Source organism: Numida meleagris, chromosome 1 (assembly GCF_002078875.1).
Source record: "Numida meleagris isolate 19003 breed g44 Domestic line chromosome 1, NumMel1.0, whole genome shotgun sequence".
NCBI lineage: Eukaryota > Metazoa > Chordata > Aves > Galliformes > Numididae > Numida > Numida meleagris.
In genome coordinates, this window is record NC_034409.1 from 86166106 (window position 1) to 86187198 (window position 21093).

Below are 21093 nucleotides of genomic sequence, written 5' to 3' on the forward strand. Positions count from 1 at the left end.
ACTAGTGTAAAATAAGTGTCTATGATACATAATAACCATTTTGGCTACTTTGCAGAGGGGACAGACTAAGCATAAAATGAGGCTGAAACAGTAAAACTTAAAGCAAGCTGTTTACTCTTAATTCTGTACTTAACTCATCAGGCATTATCTAATCATGAGCGTGGCACTCCTATGAGTGACACCTACGAACGTCCCTCTCCCCTCTGTGTAAGAATGTAGAGTCATCATTTAATTGTTTATTTTTCCATGGACGAAGCTATGTTATCACGTTATCTTTCAAATTTTTATAATGAACATGTCAAAAGTGATTCGTGGAGTTAATATTTCTGAACATTCGTGGTACTAGTAATGGTTAAGCTCTCTAACTGTTTAAGAACTTAAATGGCTATTGTTTTGAAATTTTGAAAATATTTTTGGCCTTAACATGCATTAGTACTTCAAAATCTTTTTGTTGTTGGTATTGTTTTGCTTTGACCTTTAGCTTACTCTTTTAAGTCAGGAGACTAAGAGTAGATGACAGGGATTAAATGATAAATTCACTAGATTGTAGCTACAGCAAATAGTCTGTCATGATGGACTCAGAAATAGTAAAATGGTATTTGAAGCTGGAGGGATTTCTTTAATTTAGTGGTACAGATATCTTCACATCACTGAACAAAATATTGGGAAGTTAAGATACTTTCCTTTGCTGAACAACTAAACAAAGGAAGTCATACTTCTCGTGGGATTTGGAGGTGATCAGGTATGAAGTTCCTGATCCTAGCACTACAGCAACAGGGCTCCCAAAACTAGCTTACAGCTTAATGTGTCAACCACCTAATCTGGTAAAATACATTGACTTCCTGTTTTACGTGAAGAACTGGATTCTTACTTTCCTAGCTCTTTGTTCCTTCCCTTACATTGCTGTGGCCTAATTTCTCTCCATTTAAGAGGGCGAAGTGACTGGTGAGATTTGTGTTCAAATAAGAACATATTTGCTTCCTTTGTCACCTCCTTCAAATCTGCTTTGAAGGAGATTGTTTTTTGTTAAAAGTAAAGCCAGGCTCTAACTAGCGGTTCTAGGAAGATGCAGTTTGCAAATACAGAGCCACCTTCTTGTAGGGTGGGTTTTGTAAGGATTGAGAAAGCAGAGCTTGTTCATTATTTTCACTTTTTATTATTTTCTTTATATATATATAGACCTTCATGAAGGAAGCACTGTGAATAGATACTTTCTTATTCTGTTAGATTATAAAAGCACAGAAAATGTGAGAGGTATTGGTAAGCTTTTTTTTTGCATCCCAAATGCAAACTTAAATGCTGTTTTTAAACTTTGTTTCTGAATACTTCTTGCAAGCTTGAGGTTATGTTGCTGAAGTATGTTGAACTTCAAAAATGAGTGATTGACTCTGATCTAATAAATTTGCGGTTGTTTCAGACCAATCTCAAGTCTTCCAATCTATCATGCTGCTGAAGTAGAAAAGAGGAGCAGACTTTAGAATCACAGAATTTCAAATGTAGGAAAATCCAAAGGAAAATGTTTATTGTTAAATCCAGTGTAGAACCTGTGTATGAAAGGTTCTCTCTCTGGGGAGAGGGTTATAGTGTCATTACCTACTACCTGATTTTTAGAGAGGGAATGATTGGGTGGACAACGATTGGAAGAAAAGATTTAGTCTCTGATATTCAGAATGCTGCCTTTTATAGAAAGGCTATTTTCCTGGCTGTAATACGGGAGTTGAAAGATAAGCTTTTTAGCAGTTAGAGCTATTTCTATAATGCCCAGTTATGTAGATGCTCCAAAAGTAATGCCTCCTATTTATTTGCATGGAAACTACCATGGATACAAAAAGCACAATAACACTTACAGAGCAAGTTCCCAGCTGCAAAGCGTAGTGTTTTTCAGTATAGCCACCACCATTAGCTGATTTGTACAGATGAGCTGATCAAGGTGCTCTTTGCTTCATGGTGACAGCTGTGGGTGGCCATCCAGAATGTGGCTTGTCTTTCATGTTACTGTTGTCACTGCTGAAACGTACCACCCACTGTCTGCCTTACTGTGCTCGTATCCACTGTTGATAATGGGATGTAGGAATCAACGTATGCGTCTTGAATTGTGTGGAGTCTAGGGAGAACTAGACTTTATCATGCTATTTGAAACTAGACAGCCTTCAACTGTCAGCATTAATACACAACTTCTAGGCCAAATTATGTTCCCTTACAGAAAATTATTTCTGTGATGCATAAATGATAACTTTTAGCTGAAAGATGTCTGCCAGTGTTGATTTCTTCCTTTTACTTTTATTGTAGAGCTGGTCACCTTAACTCTGAAAGATTTTAGATGGGCCGAAATACAAAATCATTTACAGTTGAAAAATATTGTGTTCTGCAGTTGGTATTTACAGTAATATACTGGTTGGTACTGAAACAGAACTTTTTGAAGATAATGATCTGTCTGATTCTAAGAATGGCCTATCTATTTCTTTATTCATATGTCTTTAGGACTTAGCTTCTGTTGACTTTGAATTTGAGGAAGAGAAGATAAGTCTAGAGTCTTTGAACAGGGATCTACTGCAAGGGGATTGAGAGGCATATGCAGTGTTTGTGGCATGAGGTGAATCATGTAGTTAGATATCTTTACTGAACTTAATTATAGAAACTTACCTGTCTAAGGTAAGGTATTTGTATTGGAAGAGCTGGGAAAACTATATCATGAACCTTGTTTAAGGGAAGAATAACAATTACCTGACCAAAATAGAGCAAAACCACAGTTAAAAGATGTTACTAATACTCAGGGGAATATTTGAAGACAAGTAATGGAGAAGAAACAAACAATACTATAATGGGACTCTGGTGCATTTTGAGAAGGTACTAGAGCTTTTCTTGGTGTAAAGAGTTCATCTCACCTTTCACAGTAGAAAATGAACAAAGACTCAAAAATTAGATGATACAGTATGCTGTTTTGTGTGTCAAGGGAGTGAGTTTATTCTACTACTGCTGAAAACAGAGTTTTGATTTCTCCTGGTTTAATCAGTTATGGCTCCTATTTTAATGAGGATAGTAGCTACATAATACTAGTAGAATAATATTTCTGTGTTTCTTCACTTGTCCTTTCTACTACAGCATGTACATCTTAAGGATTTGAACAAGGGCCCCCAAAACAGTAAGGGACAAAGATAATGTAAAGCATTGTCATAAGAGGTTAAGAAAAATATCACTCAGAAATAGTTTTTAAATTACCATGTAAATAATTAATGTAGAGTCAAAATGATGTAATTCAGTGTGTTGTGTAGAGCATTAGGAATGCAAAGAAACAAGTTGCTGATGGTGTGAAATGTTACCATAATGAAAACAGCTGGTTGGCATGTAGGCATATACTTTTTCTAGGTTGTTATGGTCAAATACACAGGGGTGTGAATCCTCTTAATTTAGAGAGGGTGCTTCAGACATGTTATGCAAATGAAATGTTATGGAGTGGAGGTAAGGAACTCTGGTATTCTTAATGTTGCTTTCTATTTGTGAAATGTGCTTAGAGAACAGGAAGTGGGGGAAGTTATCTAGTTGTATTTTCAGAAAGCCCTGGGTAAAATAAGAAGGTAATCTTACATGTTCTTGATTGTAATTAACCTTACAAATAAGGAGAGCTGTCATTCTTCTATAGTAAAAGATACTGACACAGATGGACAATAAAAGTTGTAATGATTATACACTTCAGGAATGCATATTAACAAATGCTGAATTGTTTCTATAACTGCAGAGATCTGAAGATCAAGATGATTCTAACTAGGGTTTATAGATAATGCAGTTGAAGAACTTGATAACTAGTGAATAAGATCTAACAGATGTACAAAAATCTTTTAATAATAGTATGAGACAACAGTGACAATTACATGTGAGAATTAAACTTTCCAGGACTTGTATATGCCTGAATGTGCAGGATGAGACTTAAGACCTCATTATCAGAGGGAAACAGATGAAGAATTATTAAGTTAGTGTATGTTCCTGTGCACATAAATCTTGGAAGTAAATATTGCTGGTACTGTCTGAAATTGTACACCAAGCTAACAAATCTCATATCTAAAGTACATTTTTCAAGAAGGAGAGGTTTGAATTTAACTTCTTGATCTGTGGAATTGTGGGACATGGGAACCCTGGTAAACTTGGATTCCTTAATCTCTGCTTCTTCGTTAAATTATGAAACTCACTTTAAATTCATTTTTACTAAAATCACAACCTGAACTCTTCTTGTTCATTTTGGTAGTGCATCTTCCTTGTTCAGTTTCCTGTCTTCTGTCAAATTAATTTCATTTATGTATACCTCGCTAACAAATCACCACTTTTACATAATCAGGTCATATAATTATCTGCTTTGAAAATCTATATAGAACTTAATATGTGAAGCTTAAAATTCAAGTGAGATGCAGTCTGAAATATAATTTGCAATGATGACCAACATGGCAATTCTGTCTAATGTGAGAGAGTTGTGTGACAATCTCTGAATAGTAAGATTACAAATCATACATTCTTAAGCTTATGTTTCATCAGGTAACTGGATGCTTAACAAATCTCCAGTTCTAGCTATTTTACTTTCCGCGGTGATAAATTTAGGGTGCTTTTGTAATATTTAGTAGTGGTTCCATGAATCTTGCTTACAGGCATTTTAATAACATGACTACTTGACTGTCAGTGTAATATTCTCTCTAAAAGACTTAAGCTGTAATAATATGTTTAGAGTTAGTTGCTTTACTCTTTTTAAACTACCTTACATTGGGCGAGGCAGAAAGTTATTTTTATTTACTTCACTGCTGAAGAAGAAATTGGTATTGTATGTCACATTGAAGTTGACTGGAATAATCTCAGGAAGCATCTTTGTGTCATAGCCCAAGACTTGAAACTTTGTCTTCAATACAGCTGCGTACATCTCCTCCAGTAGACTTAAAGAACAAAGGAAAAATGTTAGTGCTGGAGAAGCTCAGTATCTGGCAATTTCATTTACTTGCATAGCCTGACAGAAAGTCAGTTGACATTCCATATTATGGAATGAATATGGGATTGTTTTGAGGAGTCAAATTGCTTCTAGGAGGAATGAGAGATTTCAGTGAAAAATGCTAATCTTCTGTTTTTTTGTCTTGAAATTCTGAAAGCTCCTTGCTCAACGGTAGTGTTATTTTGAGATTAATAAATGCAACTTTTAATTATGCTTCCTCTGCTAATGCTAAGGTGGAACTGAGTAAGATACATTGATATAACAGATGATTTTGGAGAGAATAGCTTGAAATCAGTAGTTCATGTGTTGCTAACTGAGTACACAACTCATAGTTTTTCATTCTTATAATACTTAGTACCCTGAACAATATCTGATGGGGGAGTTTGTGGAGTAACTTATTCTATGGCATAAACAATTTGAGTATTCCTAACTGCTGTCTGGAAAGGTAGGAGATGGGGTTTTATGTAATAGACAGCATTCTTCCATGAGGGAGATTAACTTTGAACTATGAATGGTGAACATCTGAGTAGAAAAGCAGCTTAGTTTGAGTGCAAGATAGCTACTTAAATATGGTTTTTCTTGGCACGCTTGAAGGAAACTTCCTATCCTGCAGCACAGATTAAACCAAAATGTACTGTAATGGTTCAAAGCTTGTAGAAAGTGTAAGACTTTGTAGTAACATGAACTTGAGAATGAAAAACTATTCTCGTAGAACATACCCATCAACTTTGCCTTCTTATAAACCCTTAACTGATTTAGCTTGCATTGACATTCTGTGCCTTTTCTGTGTCTTGTCTACTTCTTTGCTCTTTTCATTAGATCCTCCTACTACTACCACTCGACTGCCCACGGTTCCCTGGCATCCTTCGACTGATGGCATCACAGGTTTAGCAACAGAACCTAGAATAATAAATTTCCCATCATCAACTTTGCCAGCAATGCAGGAAGACACTTGGGGTACTGTCATCGGTAGTGCGGTGGGTGGGGCCCTCTTCCTCATACTGGTCAGTGTTCTGGTTGGAATTATCTGCTATAGGAGAAGACGGACGTTCCGTGGTGACTACTTTGCTAAGAACTACATTCCACCATCAGATATGCAAAAAGAGTCTCAAATAGATGTTCTTCAGTCAGATGATGTGGATTCTTACCCTGACAGTATAAAAAAAGAAATAAAGCATCCAATGAACAGCTTAATATCTAAAGATTATTTAGAAGACCCTGAAAAACCAGAGTGGAACAATATAGACAATATTAACAGGTACCAGGAACGTTATGAAAGACCGATGGATTACTATGAAGGTGGAACACTGGGGATGAAGTATATGGGTGGTGATTGTTACGATGACAATGAAGAAGACTTTGTTTCTCACATAGATGGCTCGGTAATATCCCGAAGGGAGTGGTATGTGTAGTAGCCACTGAAAACGAAACTTGTATTCACAATTCATTTCATTGGCTGATCACTTTCAGATTGTTTATACTTACGTATGGGGAGGAATAAACTTTTTGAAACTGATTTTTTGGAAGGTTTTTATATTGTGACTTGACAACTGCAAATACTGAATTTGGGGGAAATGTATTTGAGCTGCTTTTTTTCCCTACATTGTACTACTGTTTAAGATTTGAATTTGAAAGCAGTGTGCTTACAATGCTGGTTTATGTCAGAGGTTAAAAAAGAAAAAGCTAAATTAAAGTTACCAGTCAAATTTGTTAAAGAATATAAAGTGGCTGTCTTGGGTCTCTGATTTAAAAAAAAAAAAAGTTTACATAAGACAGTGATAAAATAAAATTTTGTGGGGCATTTATTTTGCATTTATTTGCAGTAGTAAGTGAATTACTCATATCTAGATGCCATCTGTGGTAATCTTAATGCTTCTATATAACAGATAATTTACTGGTTGTAACGAGTTACAGTGGAATCAAAGCTTTATTTTTAGGGTCTTTTCTGCACAGAAATGAATACCTCTTAGCGTTTTAATGAGCCTTCTTGTAACTATGTACTTAAAAGAAGTCATTGCACTGAAAGTAACTTATCTATGAACAAGATTTTGGAGAGTAACTGTAAACTAGTAAAAAGGCTTGTGTTTGAATAAGAAAATTATTTTTGTATAGTCATTGATTTATAAATCTTAAGCTTATGTGTATATACATACAATATGATATTTTGTTTAAGCCTGTACTTGTCAGGATGTCAAAATCCTTCATTGAACATCAGGCTCCTTTTGCAAGTACAGAGTACAGTTTAATGAACCCTTTCTGAGATGGTAATCTCAAATTTAATTTGAAAGCTGGAAAACTGGACACAGCTAGTAAGAAAACTCCAGTGGATTTTGAAGCTGGAGGTGAAAGCAAACTTTAATATTTTCCAGGATGCCAATAAACATTGTGTGCTAAGAGGTGTCAAAATATTTGCTGGAGTTCATATGACCAGAAGCTACAAGAATGGTTTTACTCTGCGTCTATGTAAGTTAGAATGCTTCCTTTGAGAGTACCTAGAACTTCAGATTATTACTAGGGAAGTGCTACACTGCTGCTTCATGTAGTGAAAACATGCAATGCGATGATGCAACTACAGAATCTAGTAAGACACAGGAACTGAGATTAAAACATGCAGACTCTGTACTGCAGTGGATTTGTTTTCGCTGCAGATAATTCAGTGTTTTAACAATGTGCTTAAGTTATAGGGAAAATGAATTCAGAATGAAAAGGAATGGTGTGGAAATGCCATTTTAAAATGTCTAGCATGGAAAAAATGAAGCTGAGAAGTCTATTACGATTTGAAACATGAAAAGGCGAAAAACACTTAAATTGGAAATAGGTCACATGCTTGCGGCTACTTCATGAGTGGAGTTTCTTGCTGGAATTACTTTGCTATCCTCATGATCTTTGGTAGTTTAAAGCATTTAGAGCTTTACAAAAATAGTTGTTCTGAGTGTTGTAGACAATACACTGTGATTGCATTTGACTGCATGTCTTTTAAAAAAGGATTAAAACAGCTTTATTTGAAATTCAAATGGAAAAACTTCCCTAAACAGCTCAAGTTGACATTTGGATTAATGGAGTACTGATACATGATTAACCAAAGTCTCAAGAACATTAGAAAATTGTATTGTGTATCAGTAGCTAGAGAGCAAATTTAGAGTTTGTTTCTAGCTGAGGGTTCTGATGCAAATTATTTCTGGAATAAAGAGACAATACCTCTCTTCAAATAACAGTACTTGATATGTCATCTTTAAAAGATGGTGTTACTTAAAAATAAACATAACCATAAACATTTTCTCCACGTGGGTGATCCTTTCTCTGTGGAGTTTTTTTTGTTGGTGTTTTTGCTTTTTAAAGAAAATATATATTTAATTCCCATTGGTTAAGAAGTTGAAGTGTTTTGGTGTTGAAGCTGATAATAGGTATAGGGCTTACAAGTGTTACAATGTTTTTGTATATTGTTATGTCTGCTGTTTAAAGATGAAAAAAGTGATTGTAAGTATAAATGGCTGTTATGTGAATAAACTTTTTGTTACATTCTCGAATGTAGGTAGTGTTTAAAAAGTTTGACAGATGTACTTAAAAATAAAAAAAAGTAAAGGTGAAAAAGCATAACAAAACCACAGGCTGGGTAGAAGGAACTAATTCTAATTAGACTGTTAAAATAGCTTTCTAGCACCTCCTCCTGGAGACCCTAACCTTTCAAAATAAGTTGCTTTAGAAATTATTTAAAGAGTATGAACCTTAAGAATAAGCAGGGATAGTTGCTATCCATACAACTGCACTTCAAGCACATTAGATGCACTATCTAGGATTCACAAAATTTAAAATAAAAAACAACAATAAAAGCATCCCATGTACTCAACTGCTGTAGTTCTACTTTAACTAAATATTTTAACTTCATTCCTATCTAGTTACAGCTAATGATGATCAAAGAATGATGTAGCTGCCACTAAACATCTTAAGTGCTCTCTGACTTGTTATTTTGGCAAAGTAGTCTGGGTTTGTTATCATTCATCTTGTTAGACTAAAAATCTGCTATCTGGCCAGAGCAATTCAGAAAAGTAAATTAAGTGAGCACTGCAATAATTGCACTTCACTTTTTGTATACTGTGACACTTGCTGGGATATTGCTTTGTTTCCTGAATGGAAGTGAATGGGTGGCTGCTTTTCTTACACCCAAAATGGAATCCATTGTCTAAGCTTTTACTGAACTAGTGCTGTGTATTAATTTCTGACGACTCTTCCTTAAATAAGATGGCACTGAGTGTAATCAAAATTTAAGCCATTTAAAATGTGGCAATTAAGTGAGCTTTTTACTGTTTGTGCCCATTTTTTTTGAGGAAAGGGAAATTACAGTTCTCATATGTATGATTCTTGTATATACACTGGTATCTGACCAGCAAACAAGGCTTGTGTTAGGAAAGCTGTATGGTAAACAAAAAAAAAACAACAGTGGTCACCTAAAGCAATATGTTACACTAGTTAATGCGTTTGTTAAAATTAAAGGATAAAGTCATAAATTCACAAATTTAAAAAGCAAACAACAATGAACACAACCAAGTTAGTTCTATTTAATACAGTTTTTTTTCCTGCTACTTAAATTGCTAAGTGGTTTCAGGGGATTATTGTTGCCAGGTCTTTCATATGCTTTTTTCTTTTGAATTAAGGGATGAGAAAAGTGATGCTTTAGTCCAACATAAAAATTACTTTTCAGCAGTTCAAATGTAATTAATATAATGACTTATAGAGTTGTTTTGTTCCTGGATGTTAAGGTAGCTGGAAGGGCTCCTAAAGTTTCCTCAGCTAGGAGGCTAAATGGAGGTGGATTGTTTGGTGTTCAGAGAAAGGATATGAACACTTCTGAAGGGAAATAAGTGGTGTACATTGAGTTAGAAATGTAAGTGTAGAGCTGTCTTAACATAAAACTCCTTTGCTGCTATCTTTCTGATTCTGTAATAAATATAGATCTGAGCAGTTGCTTCTGTATGCCACTAGTATTTTGCAAGTAGTGGTTTTAATGAAGCTGATGTGAATTATTGCGTGACTTTTTGATAAGGTGATGGAATTTGGGAATGTTGAATCTAATGTTGAAGTAGAGCTTGCTAGCGGGTTTCACGCTTACTTTTAGAAATCTTTTACAACGTAGTGAATTCCTGACATAGTGAAATGAGTGATCTTTAGAGACTGACAAGTGTGCTAATTCATGATGACAATTAGTTAAACATAACACTGCTGAGGTCAAATGAAAGATCATTTTTTTAAATAAAGAAGTTGCTGTTCTTCACTCAGCCCCCTTATAAAGTTTAGTAGCACAAATGGTTGTTTCTCTTAGCTTTAGTAGAGAAATGTAGGTACTCCTAGGAGTAGTTTGTTTAAGTGTGAGCCAAGCATAAGCAAGTTTGCATTGTTCTTCATAGTATATCTTCTATTGATTGTAAGTTTCACTTTTTCCTTTCTGCAGACTTAATGAGTTTGAAGGGAGATCACCAATTAGGTTATGGTTTTTCTAGGTTTTTTGAATTAATACCTCATTTGTTCAAGTAAATACAAAGCATGTGTTCTCAACTTCATCTTGCCTTGAAATTTAAAACTAGAGCATATAGCTAGTATTTTTCAAAAGTAGACAATGAAATGCTTGAATGGATATTAATGACTTAAGAGATTTCTTAATTTCACCAATGTTTGAAATGGGCAGCTGGAGCAAGGATCAGAAGAGTGCTAGTACAGGAAGAGGCTTTCTGTTCGGTGATGGAGAGAAGAAACGTTCCTCAGAGCAACAGTGAAATAGCTTGTTTGAGCATTGAAAGTATGTGAACTTCATAAAGGTGTAATCTGTGCTATCACATTGCAGATATGCCATTTAAGCAGACATCTTCTGTTGCTGTAGCAGGGGCTGTGATTGGAGCAGTCCTTGCTCTTTTTATCATTACCATCTTTGTGACAGTGCTGCTGACCCCAAGGAAAAAAAGGCCATCCTACCTTGACAAAGTGTAAGTATGTATTGAATTTTTTTTAATTGAACGCAACGTGTCGAAAACAGTCCATATTGGGATTCAGATAACTGAGCTTCCTTAAAGTCTGTGAGTTGTAACTTTAGGGCTGTATTTTCAGGGTAATCATGTAAAAATCATCTTAGTTCTGTTTGCTCTTGTATTTGTCTATTTGCTTGCAGTTTGAACTAGAGGGTAGAGGGAGATCCATCTTGACTTGCCACAGACAAAAGACTGCTATTTTATCGTAATCATAGGTCAAATATGAAAGTAAACTTGTGGTTTGCAGAAGTAAAGGTCTGCTAGGATTTATCCTGCTGTGTGTGTGAAATGAAGTAGTCACCCATAGGTATGTAAGTTCTTTATTATGAGTGGTGAGGTGCTGGAACAGGCTGCCTGGAGAGGCTGTGGATGCTGCGTCCCTGGAGGTGTTCAAGGCCAGGTTGAATGGGGTCCTGGGCAACCTGGTCTAGTATTAAATGTGGAGGTTGGCGGCCCTGTCTGCAGCAGGAGGGCTGGAGCTTGATGAATGTCTGTTTTTTTTCACGTATGCTGTATACAACTAACACTTAAACTGCATGGGAAATGAATGTCCCTCATCTTTGTATGCTTATTGAGGACAAAAATAATGTGCTTGAATCTCTTGATCTAGGAAGATAAGTTAGGTGTTATCCTACAGATGAGAAACTTCAAACAGTTATTTCTAATCACTTTAGATGTCTGTTTCCATTAAATTTTGTAGCTTAAGTATATTTACGTGAAGTCTTAGGCATTTAAGTTTTTACTAACCTTTTACTTTCACTGAGAAAACTCATAACTAATTATATGGAAGACATTGCTTATAAGCCTTTTCTGACCGTTCAACGGGACTTTACAAACGTGGCATGTCATCATGTCATAATTTCATCTTTTTTAATACAGGATTGATCTTCCGCCCACTCACAAACCATCTTCACATGAGGAGAGGGCATTCTCTCTACCACAGAAAGAAACTATGATTCCGGTAAGTAAGGGGTTATATGTAGATAGAAAGTGGTAACTTTGCTGCATTGCTTTATTTGGTTTTGACTTGCTGACAGTGTACAGTCTGGTTGTTGATTCATAACGAAAAGGTTTCTTTACTGATTTGATATCTGAATGTTTATGTTCTTGGTGTTAATGGAGTCTTCAAAGATTTGGGAACTGGTGGATAGATCCTTTTTGCATCTCTGATAGTGCTTGATATACTGTTGAAGTAAAAGTTACACTTGAAATTCTCTAGTGATTAAGGAAATATACATAGTTTGATTTGAAAAAAAAAAAATTATCACACGGGGAGCAGACACATTTCGTGGACTTAACAAAAGACTTGAGCACTGTGATTTTTTTTTACTGGTAACAGTTACCTTTTTTGTAAGCTACTGTGGTTTGAGTGGTTGGAATATTTTGGTATTTTGGCTTTGCTGTCATTATGCTTTTTTGACTTTTCAGTAAGGATCACTAAATCACTTAAGTGTCTGCAATTATCTAGCTCTTCCTTTTTTTCTTGAATATATAAATCAGCAACAAAATATTCTATATTAACTCTGTGACAAGTACTTGAATTATTAGTGGCGCAATACAAATGACATTGGCCTGTGTTTTTTAAAACGTCTGGTGGTTCCATGGCTGAAGTCTGACATGGAAGTCTTAGTTATTGATGTTCTTAACAGCACTGGAAATTCTCTTGAAGAAAATCTACAAGCAATTGCTAGCTACTAAACCTTCCAAATATGAATTGCCAATAAAAGCTTTCCTCTATTGCAAATTATGCATAAAAAGAGTATTGTGCATTATAGATAATATGCTGAGTAACAGTTGTTAGTGTTATTGCTGAATGAGGTGAGAATCTGAAATATACCATTAGTACAAGTATGATTATATTGTTACGAAGGTCCAAAAAGTTTAACTAGCAAGAAGTATAGTAAGTTTTCATCTTTTGGTCTTAACGATGATGTAAAACATAAGATAACACAAACGAAACAATGCTTTTTGCTGTTCAGGTTGGGTACCTTCTTGTGCTAACAACAGAATAACTCTTCTGACATAAGTTTAATGAATGCAATACTGATGGATTATACTTATGTTAATACAGTCCTATACTTGAATTATGGTAAAAAGATTATCTTGCTTACTTAATCAAAGGTATAGACTATTTTGAGTTACTTGCACATCTGTAGTGCTGCCAAACAGCGACGTGATAACAAAGAAATGCAATTCTTTATTCCCTACAGGGATACTCATAGAGTGTAGCTTGAACTCCTTTCTTTTTCTGAACTGTCTGCTGTCTTAGAATTCTCTCTGGTGATGCTTGTTGTGGATTCTGTTAGTGAATATTTCAGAAGTAAGAAAAACTGCAGTTGACTGTAATTTTTGTTCAAAGAACAAAATGTTTTATTGAAATACATTTTATAAAAAAAACATATAGGGATTTTCCTCACGCTGGATACATTTGTAAGTTGTTTTGGGAAAAGGGGGAGCGATCTAGTTCTCTTCGAAGCTAGATGTTCACTATGCTTTATTTAAAAACAAGGGAGGTTGGCATAACATTGTTAGCATACTTGTTTCTCTTTTCTGGAGTTCTGTAAAACTGAAAACAGCCGGAGCTGGAGGCTGTCTTCCTTGCTGTTAATGATACTACTCATAATCATGTACTGTCTGTTATGCTGGAGGCAAGTGTCTCTGCTTAATCTAATAGACATGTCAAAATACTACCTGTAGTCAAGAAATGATTGGTTGTATTATTTGTTTTAAGAAGCCAGTAGTTGAATAGCTGTCAAGAGGGGAAAGAACCAAGTTAGCCTGTTACTGTGTCTTGTCCTGTTTGATGAAGTGTCTGTACTAGCCATGTGATTTATTCCACATGCTCTCTGATCTGCAGTATCTGGACAGAAGTGAGAAGTGTGCTGGTGAGCCTCTACCTAAAATATATTCAGGTGAAAGCTTCCACTTATGCTAAAAGGCATGACAGATTGTGTTGCTGCATTGACGACAGCAATAAAACACATGAAATCTGAGCAGAAATCATAGACCACACAAAGATGCAAAGTAATGTGGAAGGATTATAAATTTAAATGGTGTCTTCTGCATACTCCAATAGCTGAGCATTGTTTCAATTTGAGCTAACTGATAGATATTGTGCGGTTTTGTCAACTATCTCTACAGTTATTGTTCAAGTCAAGTGCAGTAGTGTTTTGGGTCTCATGAAGTGTTTCAGGTGTAACTGAATAAGCTGAAGTTATCCTGTGTCTCAATAGTAGTTCTTAAAATTACATTTTACCTATATTGTAGCAGATGGTATTAGAATGGGGGGAATACTTTGTGTTTGATAATACAGGAAAATGGTGTTTTCATAGTTAATCTTTCAGACTTTGTTGCTTTATGTATAGTTTTTTTATGTACTCATATTAAACAATCTATGTGCATGTAGAAGTAGCTGGAAACTCATTCTTTTCTATACTGATATTTGTGGATACCAATGTATGTATTCCTGTGACTCCTATAAGAATTGTGAAAATATGGTTGGCCCTAAAAGAGTGAGGGAGAGAGAAGTCCAAACCAAAGGGATATTAAGTGGAACAAAGAAAAGATATAACTGTGTAATTTATTTTTACTTGACTATATAGCTAAGAACCGAAACTTTAAAAATGTACTGGAGGCAGGAACTCTTCTTCATTGTGAAAACGGTAGTTACATATGGCTTGACAAACCTTTCCAAAGGAAAGATACAAAATCACAAATGAAGTTTTTTTTAATGCATGAATAATCAGATCTTGATACACCAAGAAATTATTTGGGCTTTTTGTAGCAACAGAAATAAACACAGTTCAGCGGGTAATTCTATACCTGAGGAGACTGGCTTGAGACTTGAAACATCTAAGAATACCTTATATACTTAGCTAAGTATTGTGATTTAGCTTGGCAGGTGGCTCAGCACCACACAGTTTTTCACTCACTCCCCGCACCCCGTTCCCAGTGGGATAGGGGAGGAGGGGGAGAAACAACCAAGTAGAACTTGTGGGTTGAGGAAAAAGCTATTTACTAAGATAGAGGAAAGGATAATTAGGACAAATATATGTAAATAAATGTATGTAACAAGTGATGCAAAAGCAGTTGCTCACTTCCCACAGGCTGATGTTAAGCCAATGCCCCCCCCAAGCAACAGAAGAGAGAGAGGTGAACTCCCAGACCTTTCGAAACTCCTTCTGTGTGATGTTATATGGTATGGAATATCCCTTTGGCCAGTTTAAGTCAGCTATCCTAATCCTGTTCCCTCCCAGCTCCTTGGGCACTTCACTGAGAATGGCTTTGGCTCTGTACAACACTGCTTAACAGTTATAAACATTGGTGTATTATCAGGACTGTTTTTCTCCTAGAACCAAAACATAGCATCATGCCAGACTCTATGAAGAAAACAATTTGGTCCCAGCTGAAGCTAAAACACTGAACTATCTAGTCAAATGTTAGAGTTCTTTAATGGCAATAGAAGTATTCCTTTTCAAAACAGGGGAAATGATTGTGAGCTTGTAATATCACAGTTAAAAGCATAAAGCTGTGTAATGACCTTGAATGAGTGATAATATTTTTGGATCAAATTTAAAAAATAATAGATCATTCTTGGTAGCCTTAATTAAACAGCATGGTCTTTATTCATTTATAGATTGACTCTTTCACAGTCTTCTAGTTTTTTTTCCCAATGATCTTAATACAGGTAGGATTTTTTCCTTTGTCATGGTTTTATGATTTTCGGTTATTGGTATTCCACATCATGACATCATGTAGTATATGTACCTGGTTCTCAGAAGAGAAGAACTACTACATTCCCCAGGGGACTTTGCTGCCCTGATACTGTTTTCTGGTCAGAGGGAAGGATAAAAACTCGCAGATCATGAGGCCTGTCTCTCTTCGCGTCCCGGCAGCATCTCGCTCCCCAGCTGTCTCACCGTCGGCATTAGAGTAAGGCCTACCTTAACTTTGGACACTCTCTCTCATTGTATCGGATTTATTAGCTTAAATTGTAATTATATTGTATTATAGTCTGTTATTGCATTCTGATATCTTATTTAGTAAATTAGTTTGTTTCTCCACAGATCGTTGCCGCTGTTTTGTTTTTAGGCCCATCTCCCTACCCTTTTTCCCTTTTCCTTTTCCTGGGGCGTGGGCCTGTGGGTCCCCCGTCCCATTCGTTGCAGAACCGAGCCGAACCTGCCTGTAAACCGTTGACAAGCTTGATGGAAAAGCAGGCATTACTTGCTTAAAACTGCTCTGTCTGAAGTAAACAAGGTGGAATAGAAGAAAACAGGAAATGTATATAGATAGTCATCTATTTCAATGAAGGATCTTAAAATAGGAGGAAAATATTGAACTGATAGGGAGTAGAATGAAGCACCAAGTCTTCTATTAATGGACTTTAAATGTATGAAGGCAATGTTATGATTTATGGGATGGATTCCTTTAAGTGAGAATTGCTAAATGTTGTTGGGATTAGATTGGACATCTTTATAATGGGATTTCTAAATCAGAAAGGAATGGGGGGGAATGCAGGATGAAGATGTTAGTGAGATAATTGGTTTAGATCTTTAAAGGACTATTTGAGAGAGCATAGAGTAAAATTCAGTGCTCTTATGAAACACTCAAGTACATGAAGATAAGCAGGTGAGTACTAGTGTACGTAGGAGAGCATAAAGCACCAGATGTGTAGTGTACTTCTGTATCTAAGCACTGCTGGGTAGATCAACACTGTTTTCCTTTGACAGAATATGATTCTGAGTTGTCACTTGTTCCGTGGCAGTAACACGTGGAAATCCTGTCTCTCTAGCAAGGGTGCTGTGTTTTCATGCCCTTAGAGAGTATTTTCTCCATCACTGATTTTAATTGAATAAATGATCCCAGTGGAACTTTCTGTTCTGGCTTTCTTGAGTTTGCCTCAATCATGTCTAATCCACTGTTGGCAGAAATTCTAGAGCAGGTGGGCTTTTTCTCCTCCCAGAACCACTTTTTATGTGGTTAATTCCTGTTCTTAGTACTGATATGAAAGAGCAGTGCAATTCCTAGTAAGTGGTAAATCATAGTTTGAATTGACCTATGGATTGCATTCTAGGAGTTGAATTTTAAAAAAGTAAAGTATGACTTTACAGTGGTGGGAGAGAAGAATTAATATGAAATACAAAGCAGGAAACTTGACAAAAGTTTGAGGAAAAGTTGGTCTGTGAAGACAGTGGAAAAGAATAGCTAAGGAATAGAGGAAGAAAGCATCAGATACTTTTTCAGCTTACTTCACTGTACATTTGCAGATTAGGTTATAAGTTCAGTATCTCAAAAGAACTTAAGGAGTGATGATACTACAGTTTATGACATGGTTTAGTGGGGTTATTGGTGGTAGGTGGATGGTTGGACTAGGTGATGTTGTAGGTCTTTTCCAACCTAGCTAATTCTATGATTCTGTGCTAAATGTGGAAATAATAGAGAATTGAATTGCTTGCTTAGGAGGACATTACAGGACTTCTTTTTGTAAACCTAAAGTTAAGAGGAAAAAGAAAATGGAACAACTTTTGGATACTCTCTACCACTTGTAATATTCTAAAACTGTAGATGATTGAAGAATGGAGTTTTTTGGGACTTGAATATATATAGGCAAATGTGTTCTATGTAATGTGTGCAGTGTATTTGGTGAAGCACAGAAAAAGGACAAGTAAGCATTTGTTATAAAAATAGTAGAACTCTGTCTCCCACATGTTCTCAAATTAAAGGTAAGTATGTAAAAATGCACGAGGTGAAAAGTGGTGTTTCACTTGAAAAGGTTTTCTAAATAAGTTAACCAAGTCTTAGTTTAGTGGTTTGTTTGGAAGCATCTTGTATCGTCCTCTTCAGAATAAATTGTTCCTCTCGTTTCTTGTGCTTTGGTTATTTGTTTAGGGGTAAATCAAAAAGGCATTTTCAGACCTGGACTCTTTTTCTTAGTCCAAACTCTAACATTCTGTGAACATTAATGTGTTTAAGCTGATTAGTGCTGTAACTACTAACTGCATGGGAATATTCTTCAACTTACATATGTACATAGCCTGCTCTGAATACAGTGCCTCTATTTATTGCCATGGAGACTACAACAGAGCACAGTAACACTGCTTGATAGAGCAAATTCTTTCAGCACAGGCACCATTGTTAGCTATGTACTTTTGCTAGCAATGAGCCTGGATGGCACTCTTAGCAAAATATGCACCAGCAGAGATAACCCGCTGTTGCTACTGCTGAGATGTACCACCCACTGCCTCACTGTGCTCACATCCACTGTTCGGTGTCCATCAATGTTCAGCAAGTGTCAGTGAATGTCAGAGTGCCATTTTTTCCACATAGAGGAATTCAGTGACACACCTTTGCTTCATATGCACTTTGATGTCATATGTCGGACTGTCCCTCTGCTGCCATCTGTCACATGGCAACAAAATGTAGTGCAATATTGGCGGGAAGGTTCAGTGTCTACTGCCATGCAATCAACGCCCACCTCTGGTGTCATGAACCAGCGTAATAACATAGGAGGCATCACTTTCAGAGCAGCTCTCATAGGCAGGTGCTAAAAACAATGAGCTGTTTGACTTGAAGTTGTGAAGAGGGAACTGTATCCAACTAAGTAGTTTTTTTTATGAACAGTACACAATATAGCCTCTTTGTATTTTGTTTTGAAATGAACCCTGTTAGAGAAATTAGCTGCACATAATGTGATGGTTATTTGTTACCCTGAGCTATTGCTCTCAATGCAGTGCAGTTGCCATTGCCCTGTAGAGATAACAGGCACCATATCCACATCAGCTGTTTCTTTTTGTCATTTAATCCTATAATTACTAAGACTGTGCTCTGGTTGTCCATAAAGTTTCACTTTTCAAGTCATTCATCTCTCTCTCTCTCTCTCTCTCTTTCTCTGTCTCTCTCTCATCAGATCAGTGACTACATAACCTCAAGCTACAGTTTGGTTGCCCTTGCCTCATAGCCTGTTCTAAATTTCAGTAATGTTTTTTTAGCTTTTTGCCTGGTTGGTCCCCTTGAGGTTGCTGATGGCAAAGCAGTGGTGAAGCTGTGAAATTGACTAGTGACAGACTTGGGCTAAAGCAAGTAGTCATAAGATGCGGAGTTGTCTGTTTTCTGAATAAATTTGACATGTTGTCAGTGACTAATTCATTGTGCTACTATGAAGAAATCTCCCTTTGCTTGTTGTCTTTACACCACATGGTAAGACTGCTAGAAGACATAATCATTATCTTTTCCAAAACAAGCCCAGAGGATGGTAGAGGGTTGATTCTTTAGAAAGAGAATGAAGGCAAGAGTAGAATGGATATTCATCTTGAACTTTACTGAATAAGGTTTAAATCTTGGAGTGGGTGGAACAATTTCTTTGAGAAGTGCTGCTATTGGATCATGAGTCAAATGGTAGAAGTTGCAAGATCTTGTTTGGGTGAGACATCAGAAAAGATAGATGCTTCTTGTTTCCTGCTGTATCTGTGCTGAGTTGTTCAGGTGAAAAGGTATTATTTACTTTCGTAGCTGCTGAATCTAATAGTAGCCTGTCTTCTGAGATGTGAGCAAATTTCCCTTCTAAATGCTGAGGGCATCAGAAGTTATGCAGGGCACTTGAGCATTGTTTATCATGATTGGTGCTTGAAGCAACATGAGTACTGACTGAAGAAAACAGTTGACCATTCTGAGAGGAAATATAGAAGGGCAGGTGTTTTTCTCCTACTAAATGAAGAAGCATTACATAGAATGGAAAAGCCTTTTCTCTGCCCTTTGGTTAAGACAAAAAATAGGTTTGCAGAAATGAGTTTAAAGTATTAAGAGAGCTTGCTAATAGAGTAGAGAAGTAAGATCGCATACTGTGGGAAAATTGCTTGTTTTGAATAGCATCTCCACTAACTGTTCAGGCAAAGTATAGGTGACTGCACTTTAACCAAATGTCTGGATGAACTCTGGAAGTTCAATCCTATCATAGTTTTCTAGCTTGTTTTCAAGAGCATGCTATGCCACAGCCTGTAGTGCTGGTTTTCTAACTATAGATAATACCAATAAATTTTACTTGCTCTATATGTGCATGTTAACCATATGCTCTAACTATAGGTAAGCTAAGTGTAGCTAGCTCATTTTTCTTCAGATGCGTAGATGACTTTAAGCGTAGCTTGTTATGGAGTGTTTGTGTACTTCATTATGGTTTTAGTTGATAATAATATGTAACGCCAAATAAGCCACAATTATATCCTACATATAGTATCAGCAGAAGTAATGATCACCTTCTGTTTCAAAAGCAGTTTGAGAACATATAGGAACTTAATAAAATAGTATTTTCTATCATTGTTACATCTTTAGTCTTTAAGACATTGTTGTTTATCTCATTGAATATTCTAATGGACAGGAATAAAGTCTTTGTTTTATTGTCTTAAGTGCTTGTGTGACTTTATTGATACTTTTGTTCTCTGGCAGCTAGCAGGTATGCTTAAATCACAACCAGGCTCACTCACTTTGTTGATAATGTTTGTGTTTGCTATGTATGTTGTGGCTAAATGTATCAAAATGTAAAACTGACACAGAGTCCCCAGTACATGCAGTAACAATTGTGTTATGAAATGTATAAGATACAACTAGGGCAGAGGGCAATAACTTTGCTATCAGGGAAATTGTGCTTTCATTGACTATCTCAGAGAACACCTTTGGATAGGATAGTACTTGTCCAAGTCTTTGATCAGTAGATTGATGTAAGCTTTAAGACTGCTTTATTAATGTAATATCTATGTGGTGCTGATGAGTTTGGGAACTTCACTGTTCTTCAAATAATGAAGGGCAGAACTGCAGAAATGATGTGATTTAGTGTTTTTGTGTAAAATGAATCTGTTCTGCAGTGTTGAATTTGGACTTGCTTCCCCTATAACTTGTTTTTTTTTTCTTCAGAAAGAACATCTTGCTTTGCAAACTCAGTATGGAGAGAAAGATATTGGAAACTTGCAGCACATGGTAAATATTCAGATGGCTTGAATTCTTAATCAAAGCCTTGATTTCATCATGTTTCTTAAATTAAGGGTATGAATGTGTTTCCTACTAGGAAAAACAAAATATTTGGCCATCCTAGTCAGTAACTGTTGGGTATGTGGGTCT

General features: G+C 36.1%; 1 protein-coding gene across 1 annotated transcript in view; it reads left to right on the forward strand.

Moving 5' to 3' along the window:
• NECTIN3 (nectin cell adhesion molecule 3) overlaps window positions 1–21093 on the forward strand; it is a 68040-nt gene that overhangs the window by 41294 nt on the left and 5653 nt on the right. The window contains exons 6-8 of the mRNA XM_021401047.1: window positions 10803–10941; window positions 11863–11944; window positions 20890–20952. Coding sequence (XP_021256722.1) covers window positions 10803–10941; window positions 11863–11944; window positions 20890–20952 — 284 coding nt within the window. The remainder of the gene's footprint in view (window positions 1–10802; window positions 10942–11862; window positions 11945–20889; window positions 20953–21093) is intronic.